The 18,868-nt window shown below is 37.3% G+C and overlaps 2 protein-coding genes across 3 annotated transcripts in view; one reads left to right on the plus strand and one right to left on the minus strand.

The window, feature by feature from the left end:
- The window catches only part of TPP2 (tripeptidyl peptidase 2), a 48,890-nt gene extending 38,286 nt beyond the window's left edge, over nt 1–10,604 (plus strand). Inside the window, exons 27-29 of the mRNA XM_008629313.2 lie at nt 5–212; nt 6,545–6,664; nt 7,294–10,604. Coding sequence (XP_008627535.1) covers nt 5–212; nt 6,545–6,664; nt 7,294–7,383 — 418 coding nt within the window. The 3' untranslated portion in view covers nt 7,384–10,604. The remainder of the gene's footprint in view (nt 1–4; nt 213–6,544; nt 6,665–7,293) is intronic.
- Nucleotides 8,401–17,068, minus strand: LOC103611751 (protein-lysine methyltransferase METTL21C). Of its 2 annotated transcripts, none has more exons than XM_017728511.1 (5): nt 17,051–17,068; nt 12,634–12,785; nt 11,167–11,309; nt 9,500–9,617; nt 8,401–8,936 (listed from the first exon to the last, which is right to left on the minus strand). In XM_017728511.1, the coding sequence occupies exons 2-5, from the start codon at nt 12,773–12,775 to the stop codon at nt 8,542–8,544; spliced, it is 798 nt and encodes a 265-aa protein (XP_017584000.1). In that variant the 5' UTR covers nt 12,776–12,785; nt 17,051–17,068; the 3' UTR covers nt 8,401–8,541. The 2 variants fall into 2 exon arrangements, with proteins under 2 accessions (XP_017584000.1, XP_008627536.1); XM_008629314.2 differs by lacking the exon at nt 17,051–17,068 and adding an exon at nt 16,815–16,873.
- Nucleotides 17,069–18,868: the final 1,800 nt, after the last annotated feature.

Raw genomic sequence — 18,868 nt, forward strand, 5'->3', positions numbered from 1 at the left:
CTAGTGAAATGGAAAAACAGAAGAGTACTTTAGTGGATGCACTTTGTCGAAAGGGAAGTGCACTGGCTGACCAACTTCTTCATCTGCAGACCCAAGAAGGGGCTGCTTCCAGTGATGCAGAAGGCAAAGATGAGGATCATGAGAGCTGCTCGGAAGCTTTGACAGAGACATTCTGGGAAACAACAAAATGGACTGATCTTTTTGACAGCAAGGTAAGAGACCAGAGCAGATTTTTTTTCATTTGCATGTTGGGTTTTCTGATGTTTTTTTTCTGGAATTATGCACTGCCTTTGTGTGCACAGCCTTGTACATTCCTCTCTTCTACTTTTCCATGATGTCCCCGTATGTTGTGCTTCCTTTATGACCTCTTTCCACGGTGATTTTGCCAAGCCTGTCAAATCCATGGTAAGCCCATCTCTGTGCAAATGAATGTAGAGATTAAGGGAAGGGTGTAAGACAGTACCAGACTTCCACGAAAAAGCTGCTTCTTTTATTGAATTGCTTCTTTCTGTACTTTCCAGGGAATATTTTTGATTAACCTGTGCGCTGTTGTAGCTGTACACACAGAAGTGTGCAGCATCCATACCCTGTTCAGTCCTGCATGCTGTAGCCTCTTCCACACTATGGACAAGAGAAGTTTTGTGTTTTGCTGTCAGTAATGTCTGTAGAGGTAAAGGAGAAACCCTTGGAAATAATTATGCTTACATGTTTATTAGCACAGGCTTCCCTGACATTTCAGAGTTCCTGATCCTGAGAGCTGAATTTTTTTTCTCCTTCATTCAAGACAGCAATTTCAGAGGGGAAAAAAATTCCATTGTCGGTGATTAGTTATGTAGCTTTTAATTTAGAGAGGTTTTGACTTTGTATTTTTAACTTTCGAGCTATTGATGTTAATTAGTTTCTGAACTTAACTGTCACATATGGCTGTGTTTTAGTGGAAGATGGAGTGACCAGGGTATTTGTTGATAATTATGTAAAATTACCAAAGCACTTCAGATAGTTACAAAAGAGAAACTTCTAAGAGTAAAGAAAAAAAAGAACAAAAACATGTAACTTCCCTGACAGTAGATAAACTTCCTGTAAGAACTTGTGCTTTGGGTGGAGGCTTGATCAAGAAGGTTGATGGTGCTTACCCTCCTCACTTTAATGTATATGTCCTTGTACACATACATCTTTTAAGCATATCTCTTCTAATCATTATCTGATTATAATATGTGGTAGCAGATTTTGGTGCTTCAATCATATTGTTTTGCACATGATTTTCTTGCTGTCTGTTTGTAAATGCAATACTTTGTTCCAGTACAGTAACCCCTGGTTTACTTCTGTCTCCTGTTTTTTATTTTTTTAAAGCTGATGGGAATAATTTCTGTGGAAGAATGCCAATATAGATGTTTTGTTGGTGTTTCACTCTTTGGCTTTTATTTCAAGACAGATAACATTGTTGAGCTGTGTGCTCTGGGCCTGGAATAAGTAACTCTGATTTGAATTCTACAGATGAGGAATTGAACCTCTCTCTTTGACTGGCTTAACCATGGATTTGTCAAATATTCAGATTTTGCTCTGAAAATAGATTATTCCGTATTGTTAAATTGGTACTAAAAGACCAACAAAACTTTTCTAGATTTTTGTAGCATTTCACATGGAAATAACTTCCATCCTGTTTATGTAATATGTCTTCTTTTTCCTACTTTTTTGAGTTTTATTACTCAAATTGAAATCTAAACTGATTGACTGTCATGAGAGCTACAGAGCTACTTGCAGGGTGCAAACATGGCAGTTCAGTAGGTAAAACAAAAGCTGTGCATGCAAGCAAAGCAAAACAAGGAATTCATTCACCACTTCCCATGGGCTGGCAGGTGTTCAGCCATCTCCAGGAAAGCCAGGTTCCATGATATGCAACCGTGACTTGGGAAGACAAACACCATCACTCCAAACTTTCCCCCTTTCTCCTTCTTAACCCAGCTTTATATGCTGAGTGTGGTGTCATATAGTACGGCATATCCCTTTGGTCACTTGGGGTCTGCTGTTCTGGCTGTATCCACTCCCAGCTCCTTGGGCACCCCCAGCCTTCTCACTGGTGGAGTGGGATGAGAGGCAGAAAAGGTCTGGACTCTGCAAGCACTGCTCAGCAACAGCTAAAACATTCCTGAGTTATCAACACTGTTAGCAGAACAAATCAAAAACACAGCCCCATACCAGCTACTGTGAAGAAAATTAATTAGCCCATCCTAAACCAGCACAGACATAAGAGGTTTGAAAGTGGAGCAGTCAAGTCAGATAGGGATAGACCTTGTGTGAATGTCCTTCAAAGGAGAGTTGTCAAGAGACAGCTTATTCTAAAGCAGTGTGTTGCAGATGAAAATGTGGAGCTCTTCTTTTATCTAGACATGGCTGTGTGATACTGGCACTTGAAAGATGGAACATCTGAGTGAGAAAGGCATTTAAATACTGCACTGATCTTTCAAATATATATATATATATATATATAAAATAATGACTTCAGATAGAATTATTACTCTAAGTGTGTTTAGTTCTAAGCTTCCCATAAATCAAAGTTCATGCAGCTGTCAGTAATTAAAAAACTAAGTAAATTTTTGAAAACCAAGAGAGACCATGTGTTCTTTTAGGTTGTTTCTAAAGAGGAATCAAGAGCATCATCACTTTTCTGTGTGTTTCTGCTCACCTTCTAGTAAATAAAATACTGTCCCTTGTTTCATCTCTCCTCTGCAGATATAGCACTTGGGCACCACAGGGCATTTGTTACTTCTTTTGAATTGTCTGTTTGTCATTGAAGTAACTTGCTTTTCCCCATATTGTAGCAAGTATGTAGGGAAGTAACTTCACTTTTGATAGTAAGTGCATTTGTTCACACTTTCAGCTATTGTCTGAAGGTTCATTTTAAACAAAACATGAAAGAAAATATTTATGTCCCCTGTGTACACAAAAGCATTTCAAATAGACTCCAGTTAAGACAACTTTATGCAGCAAGTATTTGATTGATTATGCTAACATGTTTATAATGGCACTTTAGTTCTTTTTCCTAGAACATGGCTTTAAATTTTGTAGGCCAAAATCCTCAGTTTTAAACACAACTGCTACAGGAGAGTAGTGGGATGTTGTATGTTATTGGGAATGACCAATCTGTAGAATTTAATGCCCCTAAACATTTAAAAATAAATTTAAAAACAAGTAAAAGGCCCGTACCTTTCTGTCTTATCTTTTAAACATCTTTAGCTTGGGTTGTTTTTCCTGATACTGTTTGCATTGTCAGATGCAGCTGTCTCTTCCAGCTGATTTTATTCAGTCACTGCCAAAAATGTGTTGCTGGACATTTGATTCCCTTAACTCCCCTCCCTCTCTTAAAAATGAGTAAATTTTTTTATATTAATGTAGGTTTTATTTATAATAGGGCAGTTAATAGAGCAGAGAAAAATCAACAAATGTAGCTAAAAAAGCTTAGTTTATTACCATAGATGTATATGAACCTGAAAAAGCTTGTTTGTTGGGAATTGTAGAAATTACAACTTCAGTGTTTTTACAAGTAGCTGGAGTATGTTACCTACAGATTATATTGTTTAACCTAGTATTTTAACTGTCTGTAAATACAGGTGTTTTTTAATCAACTCTTTAAATGATTAATTAATTGATTATGCAAGTCTGTTTCTGTAGATAACAGCATTTGGATACTAGAAAAGTTTCATTAGGTGTTTTAGTATTGCTGGATTCAAACATACTTTTTTTAAGAGTGTTTTCTGGCTTTTAAATACTTCAGCCTCACAAATTTCTTGGGAGAGATCATTTCAGCATTTTACTGTCCTAAATATGTATCTTTATAGCCAATGGCAAGTTAGGCAGCTAGTTAGGAGGTGGACATCCAAACACTTTCATGGGTCTGGCTCCCACACATAGTATTCCAGGCCATTAGCTTGGGAAATAAAGTATCTAACAGTGATTTTTCCCTCCAGTATCCTAGAAGTATGCGCTGCCTTTTCTCAGTACCCTTTTATTGCTCTTTGTACTGTTTCTGGGCCATATTACTTGTTATGCAAAAGCTGGCCTTCATTATTTTTATTACATAATTTATGATTTCATTATATAGTTATGAAATAATATCAAATACTTCGAATTCATTACTATTCTTTCATCTAACAATTAGGTCTTGGATAATACAAATAGGTTTATTTGATGGTTTTATACATTCAGATAGCAGCTGTTTTCTCTGTTATATCTTAATAGCACTCCAGTTTACCTTTTCCTTACACATATCAAGGAATCATAACCTTTACTTCTGTGATCTTATAAAGCTTGCAGTATTTTATCTATAAGGCTTAATTTGGCCAATATGTGTATAAGTTGTAAAGTACTGTTTCTTATCTAACATCTTTTGTTTGTAAACAAATTCTGATTTTAAAGCAACTCCTGCATTGTACGTAACTTCTAAAGTGCTAATGAATTTTTAGTAGTTTTGCTGAGCTTGTATACAGTTGATTGGGGGTTTTTCTCCAAACACTAAGACAGCAATTATTGTCTTATGTCAAGAGCTCTTGGAGCATTGTTTTCAACATTTTGGTTCAGCAGAGAACCTTTTTCTCATTTAGAAATACCCAACCTTTTACTTGGCCGGAGCAAGGGTATTTCGTAAAATGCTTTGTTTTCTTGCCATAAAAACTCTAGGAAGCCCTGTTACGAAAGAAATGCTGTCAAGTGGCTTTCCTCCTGCCTTTATCACTGATGTTCAATAACCATTCAAAACTTACAGGGTCAGGTAAGAGCTTTCTTCATAGAGCAGTGACATTATTTCTGGTTAGCCTCCGATATGTTATATTTGCTGAGAGCTCCAATGCATTTTTCATTTGATTTTTTTTTTTGTTTGGTTCTTTGTTTTGTTTTGTTTTGTGGTTCTATCATCTTTTACAGAAGGAATTTTTTTTTTTTTTTTAGTTTAGTTTAGCTAACTAAGTCTGCTAATGGATCCACTGAGCAGTTTTTCAGAAATGTTTGCTAATGTGTTTTGCTTTAGGAAAATATCCAAAATAATTGGATGGAGAATGCAGCATGCAGAGTATTTTTCCAATAGCAATATTTGGAAAATTGTATATGTGAATGGTGCTGTATGCTCATTGTTGCATATATGTGTGTGTTGTAAGCTACAACAGCTTAAGTAATATTTCCACACAGCAAAATAAGTATTTGAAGACAGAAGAAGAATGAGCAACTCTTGAGTACTTGGCATAGTATCTTGGAGCTTCAGAATTATACCTTGACTTGCTTGATAATTAGGTTTATTTCTTTTTTATCTTTTAACTATTTATTGATCCTGCAAAGACTTGTGCATGTGATTAACGTTAAAATGGAAGTGTTCAGGCTGCTGAAACTAGACAGGTTCTTCACTCCTTGCAAGATTCAGATCTCTGGTTCCTTAATGTGTATATTCTTGAGAAATACTTAGGTTTTTTTCTGTAATGTAAAACGTATTCCTGAACATCCTTGAGGGGATTTTGTTAGCTTTTCTTAACGGGACATTTTAAGTGGGAAGTCTTCAACCTTTATTGTGGAGTCAGAGCAAAGGAAAATGTTGTAATGAATGAGGGGCAATGAATAGCAAGCTCTAATAAAAGATTTCATAAACACTTCCAACAACAGACACATACCATATTCACCAACTTTACTGCTATGTCACTCTTCAGTAAAAAATGAAAAGTATCTTGTTTACTCTGAGTGTTCCAAAGGGAATATATGAAAGTGTCTTGATTGCTCTAGTTCTTAGTGCTGCAACTGGTGAAATGGTTTGAACAGTCTTGCAACACCCTGAACATTGTCAGTGTTTGGGTGTTAAGAACCTGATTTATTTTACAGTAGTTCTTAGGTAGACACATTGATTTGCTCATGTGAAGCATTGCATTGGTAAGGAGTTTAAGATGGTTTTTTAGAAATAGTGTTCTCAAGAAGGAGCTTTTTTATAATCTCTTCTTAAAAAATTACCAATAGTGAGGAGCTGACCTAAAACTTGAGGCTTGTCTTCATGCTTACCTGTCTTCATTGCTTGTTTATAATTATGTACATTTCTCTGTCTTTGTCTGTATATATCATTCACTGTGTACATTCGTACTTGTTTCTGCAGTAAGTTTGTGACTACCTAGGCATTAAAATTCTCAATTTGGTTTTTGCTTCTCTGGGTCAAAAATATACCTGCCTGGTTGGTGATTCTTTAATTATCTTTTTAATATGCCATATGGTTGCCTGCAGAGAATGAAAATCTAAAGAAGCTAGAAATGTGACAAAAAATTAAAATAGTGATATCTGTGTTACATAAGAAGTTCTGAAGTCAAATATGTTTGTGAACTCAGAAATAGTCTCTAGGAAGTTCATGTTTATGACTACTGTGAATCATCTGTTATACTGCAAAGAGAAAGCTATCTTGTGTAAATGTTCTACTTTGTTTGAATCACTTCTGCTACCTGAACAGAATTTGATATTACTTGTTAAGCCTTGTAAGATATTAAGATACCTAATTTGTTCGGGTTTTTTTTAATTTGCATTGTAGGTTTTGACTTTTGCCTATAAGCATGCATTGGTAAATAAAATGTATGGAAGAGGTCTCAAGTTTGCCACCAAACTTGCAGAAGAAAAGCCAACAAAGGACAACTTAAAAAACTGCATTCAGGTAAGGAACATTTGCTCAAGTAATGGGGCTGTGTTCCTGCTGCATAAGCTTTCAGAAGTCAGATATAAGTCTTCTGGAATTTTTTGTAGTCTTCTCATTTTAGAAAGCACTGAATGTAACATTTTAACTTTTTCCAGGTTTTGTAACTCGGCCTTCATTTTAAATAGTGATTTTTTTTCTTCCTTTTTCTAGAATAACTCGTTTTTGAGTAACTGTCTTTTTTAGCAGATTTACTTTCTGGAACTTACTTTGAGGCATAAAAGAAGTAGAGACAACTTAGTCAAAGATACCTGCATAAAAATCCCCTTATGTTGCTGTTTACCACTGTTATTTTTTACTATTATTAATCATAACTACTGCTAGTAGAATTTAATGGAGAATCAATGGGAATTCCTATCATTAAATTCTTGTGCATTACATTTAGAGAATGTAGATCATATAGAATGGGGAGGAGGGGTCCCCCTTTCAGGACTAAGGAATTCAAAGCTCACCAGATCTCTAATCTGTTGTCTTTCTGATAGTAGACACTTTTAGTAAGATGTTGATATCAGTGCAGTGTTTGTTTAGATTTAGATGTTAAAAAGAGTAAGACTCATTCTTTAATGTGTGCTTTTTTTTTTTTTTTTCAGCTAATGAAGTTGCTTGGATGGACTCATTGTGCAACTTTCACTGCAAATTGGCTTCCTGTCATGTATCCACCTGATTATTGTGTATTCTAGAGAATTGAAAATTGTAAAATTAAAATGATTTTATATGGGACAGGATAGGAAAAGAGAAATTTGACTTTTTATTCGAACGCATGTTTTCATTACTGAATGCTGATTATTAAATTGTGTGTATTTATCAGTAAAGGCACCTGAGTATGGCTTAATACCTGTTAACCTAACTCCTGTCATCAGGGAGTTTCCTTATTGTGCATCCCATTGCTGGCAATGGATGTGCCAGAACTGCCAACATTGAGGATTTGGAATTAGTTTGGGAAGAATTACTGCATGCATGTTAGGTTCTGAATTGTTACTTTTAACTGCAAACCTGTAAAAGTTCTGTATTTTTTATGGTACACTGAATTTTAACATGTTTGATCTTAATTTCAATTGTATGAAGGCCTTAAAGCTACTTCAAGAGTAGCTACAATCTTACTTATTAGATGAAAGTAATGTACACCTGTATTGTTTGCAAGAGTTTACATTTAATGTTTTTAAGAAAAATTCAACCTCTCAAACTGTTACAATGTTTCTCAGAATTGCTGATGCATAGTACTCTTGTAAATTTTCATTTTGGAGTGATTTCAGGCAAACTCAGAAATCCTGGTGAAGCTGGGGATGTAGGACAGGCTGATACATGTTTAAAAGTGCCAGACAGTTACATCTTGATCAGATACTGTAAAGCTATACATAGATGTTTATTAATGTTAAAAGTATAAAACACAGCAGAATAAATGTGCAAAGTTGAAGATCAAAAAACCACCATGTTAACTCTGATACTTTAAAAGGTTTTTATAATTAATAAAAATAATGAAGCTAAAAATTGTATTGGTTTCTGGATGAGTACATAAATAAAACTTGCTGAAAGAAAGCAGCTTACAAACAACAGAGGTTCAGTGCAGCCCAGAAGATCAATGTTTTTTGTTAAAGCCTTCTTACTAACATGGTTCCTTCAGTGGAGGGGAATTGGTCAGTTTGAACAGATCGTGTGTATCAACCAGAGACAAATTGCTGTATCTTTTGCCTTGCTGGTTTTTCCATACTTGCAGTGCAAAACTTAGATGCATCTGCAACTTTACAACCATAAATGCACAGAAGGTGCAACATAATCCTGGAAAGCATTCCAAACTGTGAGGTGCTGCCACTAAATCAAGATCAGTAATAGTTCTCTCTTTAATTCTCTCTTACTGTGGCTTTAAGCAGCTTGACATTTGATTCTGGAAATTCTGCTAAAATGGTTGTATTAAATATATTGCAAACTTTTTCCAAAAATTCATAGTCTGTACTGAATCTGAACTTATTTGCCCATAGTAATACTGTTCCTGGCTTACAAAAGTACACCATTGTTGCTAGCAGGGGGTCCAGAGCTGCATGATGGTACACAACATCAGTTGCCAGTATGAAATCATAATGGTAAGTTGATACAGGAAAGTCTTCATTGAGGCCTTCTCCCCATACCAGTTTTCTCACTTCAGGTTTGTGGATATTCAAGTTCTTCGTATTTCTTGAAATATTATATGAGAGATTGTCAAGAACTTCAGGCAAATCAGTAGCTGTAACGTGAGCTCCTAAAGAAAACATGAGTTTGTTTAAATTCACAAAATCACTAAGGTTGGAAGAGACCTTCAAGATCATCTGTCCAACCATGAACCCAGCACCACCATAACCACCCGTAAACCATATCCCCAAGTCCCACATCCAGACGCCTTTTGGATGCTTCCAGAGACAGTGATTCCACCACCTCCCTGGTCAACTTATTCGAATGCCTAACCACCCTTTCTGTAAAATAAAAAAAATTTTCTGATATCAAATCTGAACTGCCCTGGCACAACTAATGGCTATTTCCTCTCATCCTTTCACTTGAGAGAGGGCAAAATTCATAGGCATGTAGTTGAACTTGTATAAAACTTAATCTGCATAACTGGTCCAGCCTCCCCCTCCCCAATAACTAGGGTAGTTACTTAGTTAACAAAACAGTATTTTACAATAATTTTCATTAAAAAAAAAAAGAAAAAACCCAAAAAACAGTGACAAAGTTTACTTCAACTGTTGTTTCATTGCCTTAAATTCACAAGGGCAGAGCTAGATCATCTTTCACTAGAAATCCAAAAGGAAATACAAGTTTACCAACCTAAGATACAGGCCACAATGGAAAGCAAGCCTGTTCCAGCACCAATTTCCAAAACTTTTTTGTCTTTGAGGTTGAATTGTTCTTGATTTGATTCCAGATATTGAGATAAAGCCAGTGCCTAAAATGGTTAACACATATCCATAAGAGGGTAACAGCTAAGTTGCACAAAAATTCATTAGATGTTTTTATACAAGGGTGTTGTTTTTTTTTTTAGTATAACGAGCAACACTGAAAGGTATAACAAAAATGTAATATGGGAAGAATTGTGATGTATCCTGGTTTTTTTATATATAAAAAAAATTAAAGCAGTTTATTTTTCGTTTTAAGTTTATGTGATATGGATTTACTACACACTTCTGCATGAGTCCTCTGCCAGCTCAAGACAGAATCATAGAATAAGCTGAGTTGGAAGGGACCCACAGGGATAGGCAGTGTTAAGATGTGAACCATACAGTCAGAACAGCAAAGTTTAACAATATGTAGAAAGTAATGTTCTGGTTTATTGTCACAAGTGTTATGCTATACTATCGCTATCATAAAGTAAATTCAGGCTTCAGCAGAGATTTTTTGAAAACATTTTTTTGTTACAATTTTTTTAGCAAACAAAATATTAAAAATTGGTTATTTACAAACTCAACACTTGTTTATTGATAGTAGTATAACTGTTGGAAAAAAACCAAACAACACTGTATGGAAATATTATCAGGCCTTCGTAAAGATTTTGTCAGTTAGTAGAATATAAATGGGCTGTTTATAAACAACATAAACTGATGCCAAAGAAACTGTCTTCCCCCTTTTGCTTCTCTTCTTTAGAATTGTATTACTGTTTTAACTCTTGTGCTTTTCATAATGCAACACTGTCTACCTGCTCTGGGAAAGCTGACAGCTAATGAATCACCAGTCCAATTTGTGCAACCTCTCAATTTTCTTGGAGAGTTTACCATCTGCATTCTGACACTTGATTAATGTGAGAATTGACGATCTGACATTTCAAAATAAGATACTGTTTCACCCACCCATATGCTCTCTATTGTTTTGAAATTGTCTGCCATTTTTTTGTGAGCTTTTTAAATAAATGTGGATCTGAAAAAGTTTGAAATCCTAATTTTCATGTCTTTATCAGTTGACCCTCTCTTCCCTCAAAGGCAGTTTTCTTAGTCTGCATAAAATTCTGTTTTTAAGAGCAGGAGAAGCAGAGACTGAAGAACTGCTTAAAAGTATGATTTTCCATACTGTAATGAAACTGTTCCAGCCTTTTCTTTAAAATAAGTATATTTAATCATTATAACATCCTTTACTTACTTAATCTCTCACAGTTTTCTTTTTCAGCCTCCTTTTTATACTGCTGATTATTTACTTCCCAGCGGTGACTGATTGGAAGCATGGAGGAAGCGGAATGTTTCTTCCTGAGTTCCCTTACTGAGTTTTTTTTCAATCCCTACATCCAATGTACAAAACTTTTGGTGCTGTAGTCCTTTTGGCATGAACTGACAAATTACCCTAAGGCAGAGCTTTTTGCTGAAGGACTTAATTCTGCATATGGAAGGGAAACTTCCATTGTCAGAAGCATCATCTAAGAAAGCTTCCTTAATATTTGTGTGCTGCTGTCCTGTCCTGGTTTGCTCTTGTGTTACGTCAGCTTTCTGTGTGTGGTCTTGTGTACTCACCCCTGGCCATACCACAGCTCCAAAGTGTTCTATGGACTCCTGAATGACAATCTGGTGGCCAGCGTACGTGTAGTGCTCCTTATCAAAGTAGTGTGAAACTTTAGGAACCCAGTTCTGCAGTATTTTAAGAGTTACTGGTGAGCCTGTGAGAGAAAAGTTAAGATTTCATGTGTTTGTGAGCAACTTGTTAAAGGGTAAAAAGTATTTTACAAAAACAGTATGTGTGGGCACATGGACTAGAAAAGTTCTCGGGACATTGGTCTCGAGTCATAGAATTGCTAAGTTTGGGAAAGATCTCGAAGATCATCAAATCCAACCATTAACCAACCCAGCACCACTATGTTCATCACTAAAATGCGTCCCCAAATGCCACATCTATGCATCTTTTGAACACTTCTGTGGGTGGTGATTCCACCACTTCCCTGAGCAGCCTGTTCCAATGCCTGACCACCCCTTCAGTGAAGACTAGTTGCTGTCCAAAAACAAGACAGTCTGTCTGGCCAGGGAGTGAAAGGAACAATGGTCATTTCCTGCCATTCTAGGTGTTCAAATGAGCAATTTAGAGATAGAAATGAGCCTTTTAGGAAAAGCTAACAATTCAAATATAAAATTCGTATATGGAATATAAAATTATATTCCATATAATAACAGCTAGAAGACTTTCAGGACCAAGTTAGCTTGTGTTTCGGTGTTTGTGCTGTAGATTTTGTTTGTGAGGCCAGCAGCTCCAGAACAGCAAGCTGCTTTTTACGTAAGAAGGACTTGGGATTTGCATCTCACATTGAAGAAAACCTTACACTTAGTAGTTGTTTTTTAAGCATCCTTCCACAGAAGGAGGGTTGTAAGACACTTTTATGTTGACATACACAATGTGATTCAGCTAGTCAGTGCTACAGTTGTCCTAGGCTGTCTCATCATAGCAAGGAGGCTCGTGGGAGAAGTTTTTCAGATCTGTGCTGAACTGTTCCATCTGATGTCACTGAAAATGAGGACACTATTCTGAATGACTGAACTTTTGTTGGAAGCCTGTTAGCAGGATATGTGTAGAATTAACTGCAAGGGAAAATTTTGCTCTGGCTTGCAGGAATTTTAATTGATGCCTGCCTGGAATCCTTGGTAGCTGTTGGAGCAGTTTAGCCTGTTGAAATTTGTAATACCACAGCTTTAACAGTGCCAGCCCAATCAATGCATATGATAGCCATATCTCTGATTGTAATTGAGAAATAATTCTTAGATGTCTAAGTAAAATCCAAAGACCTTTTTAAATATTTATCTTAATTATGGCAATGGGGTATTTTTGTAGATTTGATCTGATAATATGTGCAAACATAAGGGGAAATAATGGGGAAAATTGGATATCAAAGGAAAAGGGACATGATGACATCTACTGTATTTGAAGACTGACAAAAATCAAAATATGATATGCTAGCATGCCATAGCAATTGCAGTATTTAAATTGGATTAAACCTGTGTTGGATTCTACATGCTTGGAGCTGCAACTGCAGTTTTCAGAGTCACACTGCTCTTCGCAGGTTTCTTCTTCCTTGGATTGGTAGTCCATTGTTCCTTCAGTTTTGTTGGGGAATGGGGGCTGCTGTGCAGAGATCATGGCAAAAGAGCTGAAATAGAATGGGAAAAGTAATACTATAAAATCTTGCAGGCACTCTCTTCATATGAAATATGACTGGAAAAGGAGATTGAGTAGTTTGGGTGGGCTTTGGTGGCTTTTTGGTTTTTTTTTTCCAGTGATGGATTGAAGGGACAGGATGAAATGTAACAGCCCCGCTCCACTGGGTGGTACAAGCAGTTTCTGGAAATGTAGTAATGCTATCAGAATTTTTATTAATATCTCATTTATCATTTTTATTATTGTGTTTATTTTATCATTTATGCAGAAGCTTGACATTATGTCACTGAATTGATACCACTAGTCAGTCTGAAAATTGAGCTACTCTTATCAGTTGAAGCAATAGCTGAGAAAAAAACCTGTCTTTTCATGTCTGTGACTTTTTAGCTGTGTAATTTACTGTTTTCAAAAAACTTGGGACTATGATTCCAGAGATAAAACTGTTTCATTTGCTGCAGCCAGTGCTCTTGATTTTGTCTCCTTGCATAGCGTTGCCTTCTCTTCTCTGTCTTTTCCTGCAGAACAGCTAACTCAGTTACACTGAAATGCAGTGAACTGCAGAGTATGCAGATGGCAGTCAGGAAATCATTGCAGTAAGAAGATTGAATCCATGAAGCTTTTTGGATAACTCTGTTATGAATGACTGTGCCTCCTCAGTGTACAGGCAGCACCCAACCTAAGAAGGAACTGCTTGATACCAGCTAACATCAATAAAAGCAGGAACAGGACTTGATGTAGATTTACTTGGGGAGAAATAGGTCAGTGGAATTTTTTGCTTGACTAGAGTTTTCTTCAGTGAAGCACCTATGTATATGCATATATCTGTGAGTGTGTGGAGGTACATATACATAGCTGTAGATATATACACAGACACATCTATATTTAAAGAGCAAAAGGTTCAGGACTTGCTCTGGCCAGAGGCTGTACAAGTTCACCTTTGCCACATAACATGATGGCTGGAGTGAGCTATGTTTTTATCCAGGATAAAAACATTTGTCCATTCTGCTCATTCTTGAGACTGCATATTTGCTCTTTCCAGCCACAGGCACTGCAGACAAAGTGTTGTATCATTTGTTTGGGTTGCATCATGCTGCAGGAGGCTGGTTTAGGTATCCTGGCTGGAAAGGAGTAAATCTTTGCCAATGGCCAAGAGGTTTAGCAATGCCTGCAGGTAGTTTTTTAAGGAGCAGTGTGACTGCTGACTTACGTGGGTGATTTAATTTGCACATGATATTGACACCATTACAGTTCTACTGATACCTGATACATTCCTTATATCAGCTGCTGTGTTTATTCACAAGGACGTGATTTCTGTTCTAATTCCTCTGACACTGCATTTGCTCAGTCTTGGCAATGATTTTGTACTCTTACAGAAAAGAGTGCTTTAAAGTGCTTTAAATCGATTTCTGCACGGGTTTTTTTTTTTCTTCAGAGGGTCTCCATCTGGCTAGTAACAAGATCTGGCTTTCCCCCATTGTGTGTGATTCGAGGTACGATGATGGTAGGTAAGAGACTGAAGTTAATGGTGCAGTTACTGCATTTCCTGACATGAGTGAGTGCATCCATGTTCACATTCCACGTGTGACAGTGTGCCTTCTTCCAACAGCAATGATTTCTCATTTAATCAAAAATAGGCTTCTGGACTTGAGCAATGGCTCCTTTTCATGCCTTAAGCTAGAATAAAATCTGTTCATATTCTAATGTTCTAGGAAATCTCTGTGAAAATATTTTCAGACTTGTGCAATTGGGAGGGTACATAATGAAAAGAGAAGAATCTGTCAGAAATGGTGATGGCTACAGCTGGGAAGCATTTGGTTGAAGATATAGTCTTCTGAACATTTTATATTGAAACATGCAGAGCACTACATTCTCATATTTGGGGGTTTTTGGGTGAGTATTTTGTTTGTTTTGGTGAGGTTTTTTGTAAGGCTCTTTTGCATGACATTTGTGCTATTTAACTGAAAAAGCCAATCCTGGAACTAAAAAGCAGGAGAAAACTTTACCTTGTCCAGTACTCTACTATTTATAAAACCAGAAGGCTCATTGAATGAGTAAACTGTTAATTTGTCAGTTTGGGTGGAAAGTGATCCCCCTGTATTTTTTTTCCTTGCTTAAACAAGTTCTTACTACAACAGGCCAAAATTTCAGTTGGCTGTGGGTGAATTCCAGAAAATAGCTTGGAATCATGCTTAATAAATACAAATTTGTGAATCATCTATTAAGCGCCTACAGCAAATAAAATTGTATCTCTGATCCTGATATGTATGTATACCCTATTATCATTCAGAGCTCTAACTTGATTAGACTTGTTATGTTACATTTTCAAATTAAAAATTGTTATGCTTTCCCTCACTTTGTCCTTTGAGTTCCCCTAAAATGGGAATCTGCTTAAATATTTATAAAGAAACTTTGCTGGTTTCACTAAATCCCTTAAAATGATCATGAGGCCTCAAATCCGCACCAGTGGTTACCCTGCTGCTGGTGTGGTCCTTAAGTCCATCAGTTACCTGGGTTCTTAGGTGGTGATTTGGGGGATAAACACTATGCACTCTGTGTTTGTATGTCACCTGACACACTGGGCTCTGGTTTATGGCTGGAGCTTCTAGATGCTATAATAATATCTTGTAGAGGTGTAGCTTTTGCTAAACAGAAAGGGGTTTATAAGTGCATATATATGGATATATACGCACATTTATTCTACTGCCATAATTATTCAATTATATATTTCATAGGAGTTATAAGTAAGGGTTTTTTTAGCTGCAAACTACAGGACAGCTTTAGTCTTATAAAACCAAGAATTCAAGTATATTAGTGTCTTGGCCTTAATGGTGTACAGCTTTATTTATCATTTTAAATGACAAACTGTTCATGAAGACTACAGGCACAAGTGGGTATTGAGAAGCTGTTTGCAAATAGGTAATGTTTGCATTATTGCATTCTCTATGTGTAATATGTTCAAGTTGCTGCTGCACTCCTAGAATTACAAAAAAACCCCCATTTCTCCCTGTTTTGACATTTTTCTGATCCATGTTTTACTGAAAATTATATATCTCTAAAAGAATTTTAGTTTGATGACGTTGCAAGCAAAATCTGTTCCCTTAGAAAATATTGGCTCTTTCTGAATATTAGCAACTAGGTTTTTTTCCAAATAAGTCATGTTGGGAAATAATTATCTAAATTCTTTCAAACCAGTATTGACTTCATTAATAGTCTTAATCTGTCGTGAACAAAACTTAGAAAATCACATTTGATTTCTTCAGAACCTAAGGAAGAAAGAATAATTCACAAAACTATATCTATTTGACAATATTACATAAAATTAACAAGGTAATGAAACAGGGGCAAATTGTAAGATGATGATAAACCTTAAGGTAACAGTTTATCCCCTGTAAGAATAAATTTTGTGCCTCTTAAACTGCTGAAATCGATGCTCAGAAAGAGCTTTTAATATCCAGCTACGTGGCCAAAAAAAAGTAGGTTAGTGAGCAGTGCTATGTCTCTGGGTCTTCAGCTGTAAACACAACTCTGCTGAAATGTGTTTCATCTCAGCACAGACTTGCACAGTGTACTCTGGGTTAGTCTGAAATATTTGGGCAAAAGCCAATTTCATTTGCTTACATGGAGAATGCAATTGCAGTCTGTTCGTTGCAAGATTGGGCTTAACCATACACTTACCATATGTTAACATCTGTTTCTTAGAGCTCATGCAATTTTCTCATGTTATCATGCACTAGATTAAAAAAAACCACCAACAATATAAATGGTAGGAAATAAAGGAAATGTCAATGCTAGGAACATCACTACAGTAAATCTATGTGACATTTGAATCTCCAAGGTAAATGCACCCAAATACCCCAAGCTAGTGACCGTCACTCTGCACGAAACAGAGAGCTGGATTCTGTTGGCTCACAGAGCTGACCTGAATGAAATACAAGAATTCAGACAAAGGTATTTCTGTTGTTAGTTAGCAGGGAACACAAAGGCATGTCAGGCGAGGTTAGCTGGGCAGCTGTGTGGGTACCTGATGTGGCAGAGGCCACGGGAAGTTTCCTGTGGGTGGATGCACGCTCCAGAGGTTTTTATACAGGCGTGCACCTGAAAAGAATAACTTTCCCCTCCAGCCAGTCGGATTGCAGGTTATTTAGAGTAACATTACCAGGCAGTGCTCGAAGAACTTACCATGTTACACTTAAGTCTTCCACATGTGCAGTACAAAATCAAAACTCTTTTGGACTTTGAAGTCCCAAGCATACAAACCTTTCTTGGCTCCTCCAGACTCTGGTTCTGTTTTTGCAGATGACGTGTTCCCTGTGTTCGCCTTACATCAGCAGAGCTGAACCATGCAAGCAACTTACTGTGGGCAAACTAGCACATAAATAATGAGTGTGGCCACTTGGCAGCAGCCCAAGCATAGGGGAAAGGTCATGAAGCTCCCACTACCAGGAAAAGGTCAAGTCTTCCTTGCCCTGCTGAATGTCTGGCTGGGGAAGCTGTGGGTACCCTCCTCATCCTGAGTCACAGACAGTATGGGGAAGTGTCAGTCCTAAGGAAAAAACAACTTTCTCATCATCTTCAGTGCAGGTCATATCCAGTGCAAGAGGGCGCAAAACAAATGAAAATCATGAAAATCCCACTTTCATCAGAAGATCTTCCAGCTGATTGTTTTAAAACAGATGGATGTCATAGATGTTGAAGATGAACCAGATGTGTATTCCTTACACATCTCAAGAATTTGAGAGGTTTATATTCCTGTTTTTCTTTTGCTGCCCTTCTGCCCTCCCTTCTCCTTCTTTGCAAAGATTCTGCCAGAAGAAATTCAATCCCATTAGAGGACAGAAAAATTTAAAAGCTACTTTGAAAGTCATAAAGCTAGAAAATAACCCCTGGATAATAAATGAAGAGCTGAAGGCTGGCGAAAGAAATGGGGGAGGCAGAGGGAATGCAGATTTTTAACTCAATTTATAGATGTTTTCATTTTGGAGTGAACAGCTTTTGAATTCGGGCAATGCTCTTCTGAGGAGTGGCAAAGGTAAAAAACGAACCTTTTGTGTCACGGCAGCTGTTCCATGTGTGGGCTGCTGTGTGTCTCTAGGAGTCACACCAAGGACAGAAAACACTTGGCTCCACATTCAAATGCTCATCAGTTTATTTCCTCTGAAATTTGATAGTTAAAAGATACTTTTTAATTTATACTTGGGAACTAGTATTAAGATAGTGACCGTATTAAGTTGATATTGTAAACATTGCATTCCACAGACCTGCCTGACTTTACAAGTAGTGCAAGTGAGTGGTCCTGAGGTAGGTCAGTAGCTGTTATTGGAAATATGAAGATAAGCTGCTGTTGGAATGACTGCCATGGCTTTTTTAAGACGTGGTCTTTTGAGCAGGCATGTTCCCACTGTCATGTTTATTGTATTTGTCACCAGGGGTGAATGTAGCTCCGACTGGTGCTGCTGTCAAAGTTCTGTCCTAAGCTTTGGAATGGGGCTGGTGCTGGACATAAACAGTTTATTTGTTAAATGAAATCAGAGGAATTGGCTTACTCTGTGTTGTGTCTCTTGTAGCAAGGATAGCAACTGTAGGGACAGTGTTACAGCTTATTTATGAATCATGCAGGCATGGCTTCATTTTTTTTTATAACTCATGGAGGAATCAGCACTGATACTCTGAATTGTAGCTTTTGTTGACATATATTTACTATATAATTTCTATAAATACTTCTGGTTCCACACTCAACTTCCAATTATTTCTTGTTTAACATTGAAAATGAGTGTTGTCTGGACGGGTAGCTATTACAGCTGGTGGTGGGGTCCGAGGCTGTGACCCAGGAAGAGGTGACCGGTCCGGGGAGATGGTCCCGAAAGGAATCGCCTTCCCGAGGCCCGGTGTCTTCCCTCAGCTGCTGGCAGGAGGGCCCTTGCAGAAGCTGTCAGCTCTTTAGTGATTATCAGCTCGTGATTCCAGCTCAGCTCTGCAGGGCAGCCTCCAGGCCAAACCAGACCGGAGAGAGAGACGAGAAGACCCGTCTGGCTGGTTCCGCACGAAGGGAGCTTTATTGTGGGGTCCCTCCGGCGA

Source organism: Corvus brachyrhynchos, unplaced genomic scaffold, assembly GCF_000691975.1.
Source record: "Corvus brachyrhynchos isolate BGI_N302 unplaced genomic scaffold, ASM69197v1 scaffold92, whole genome shotgun sequence".
NCBI lineage: Eukaryota > Metazoa > Chordata > Aves > Passeriformes > Corvidae > Corvus > Corvus brachyrhynchos.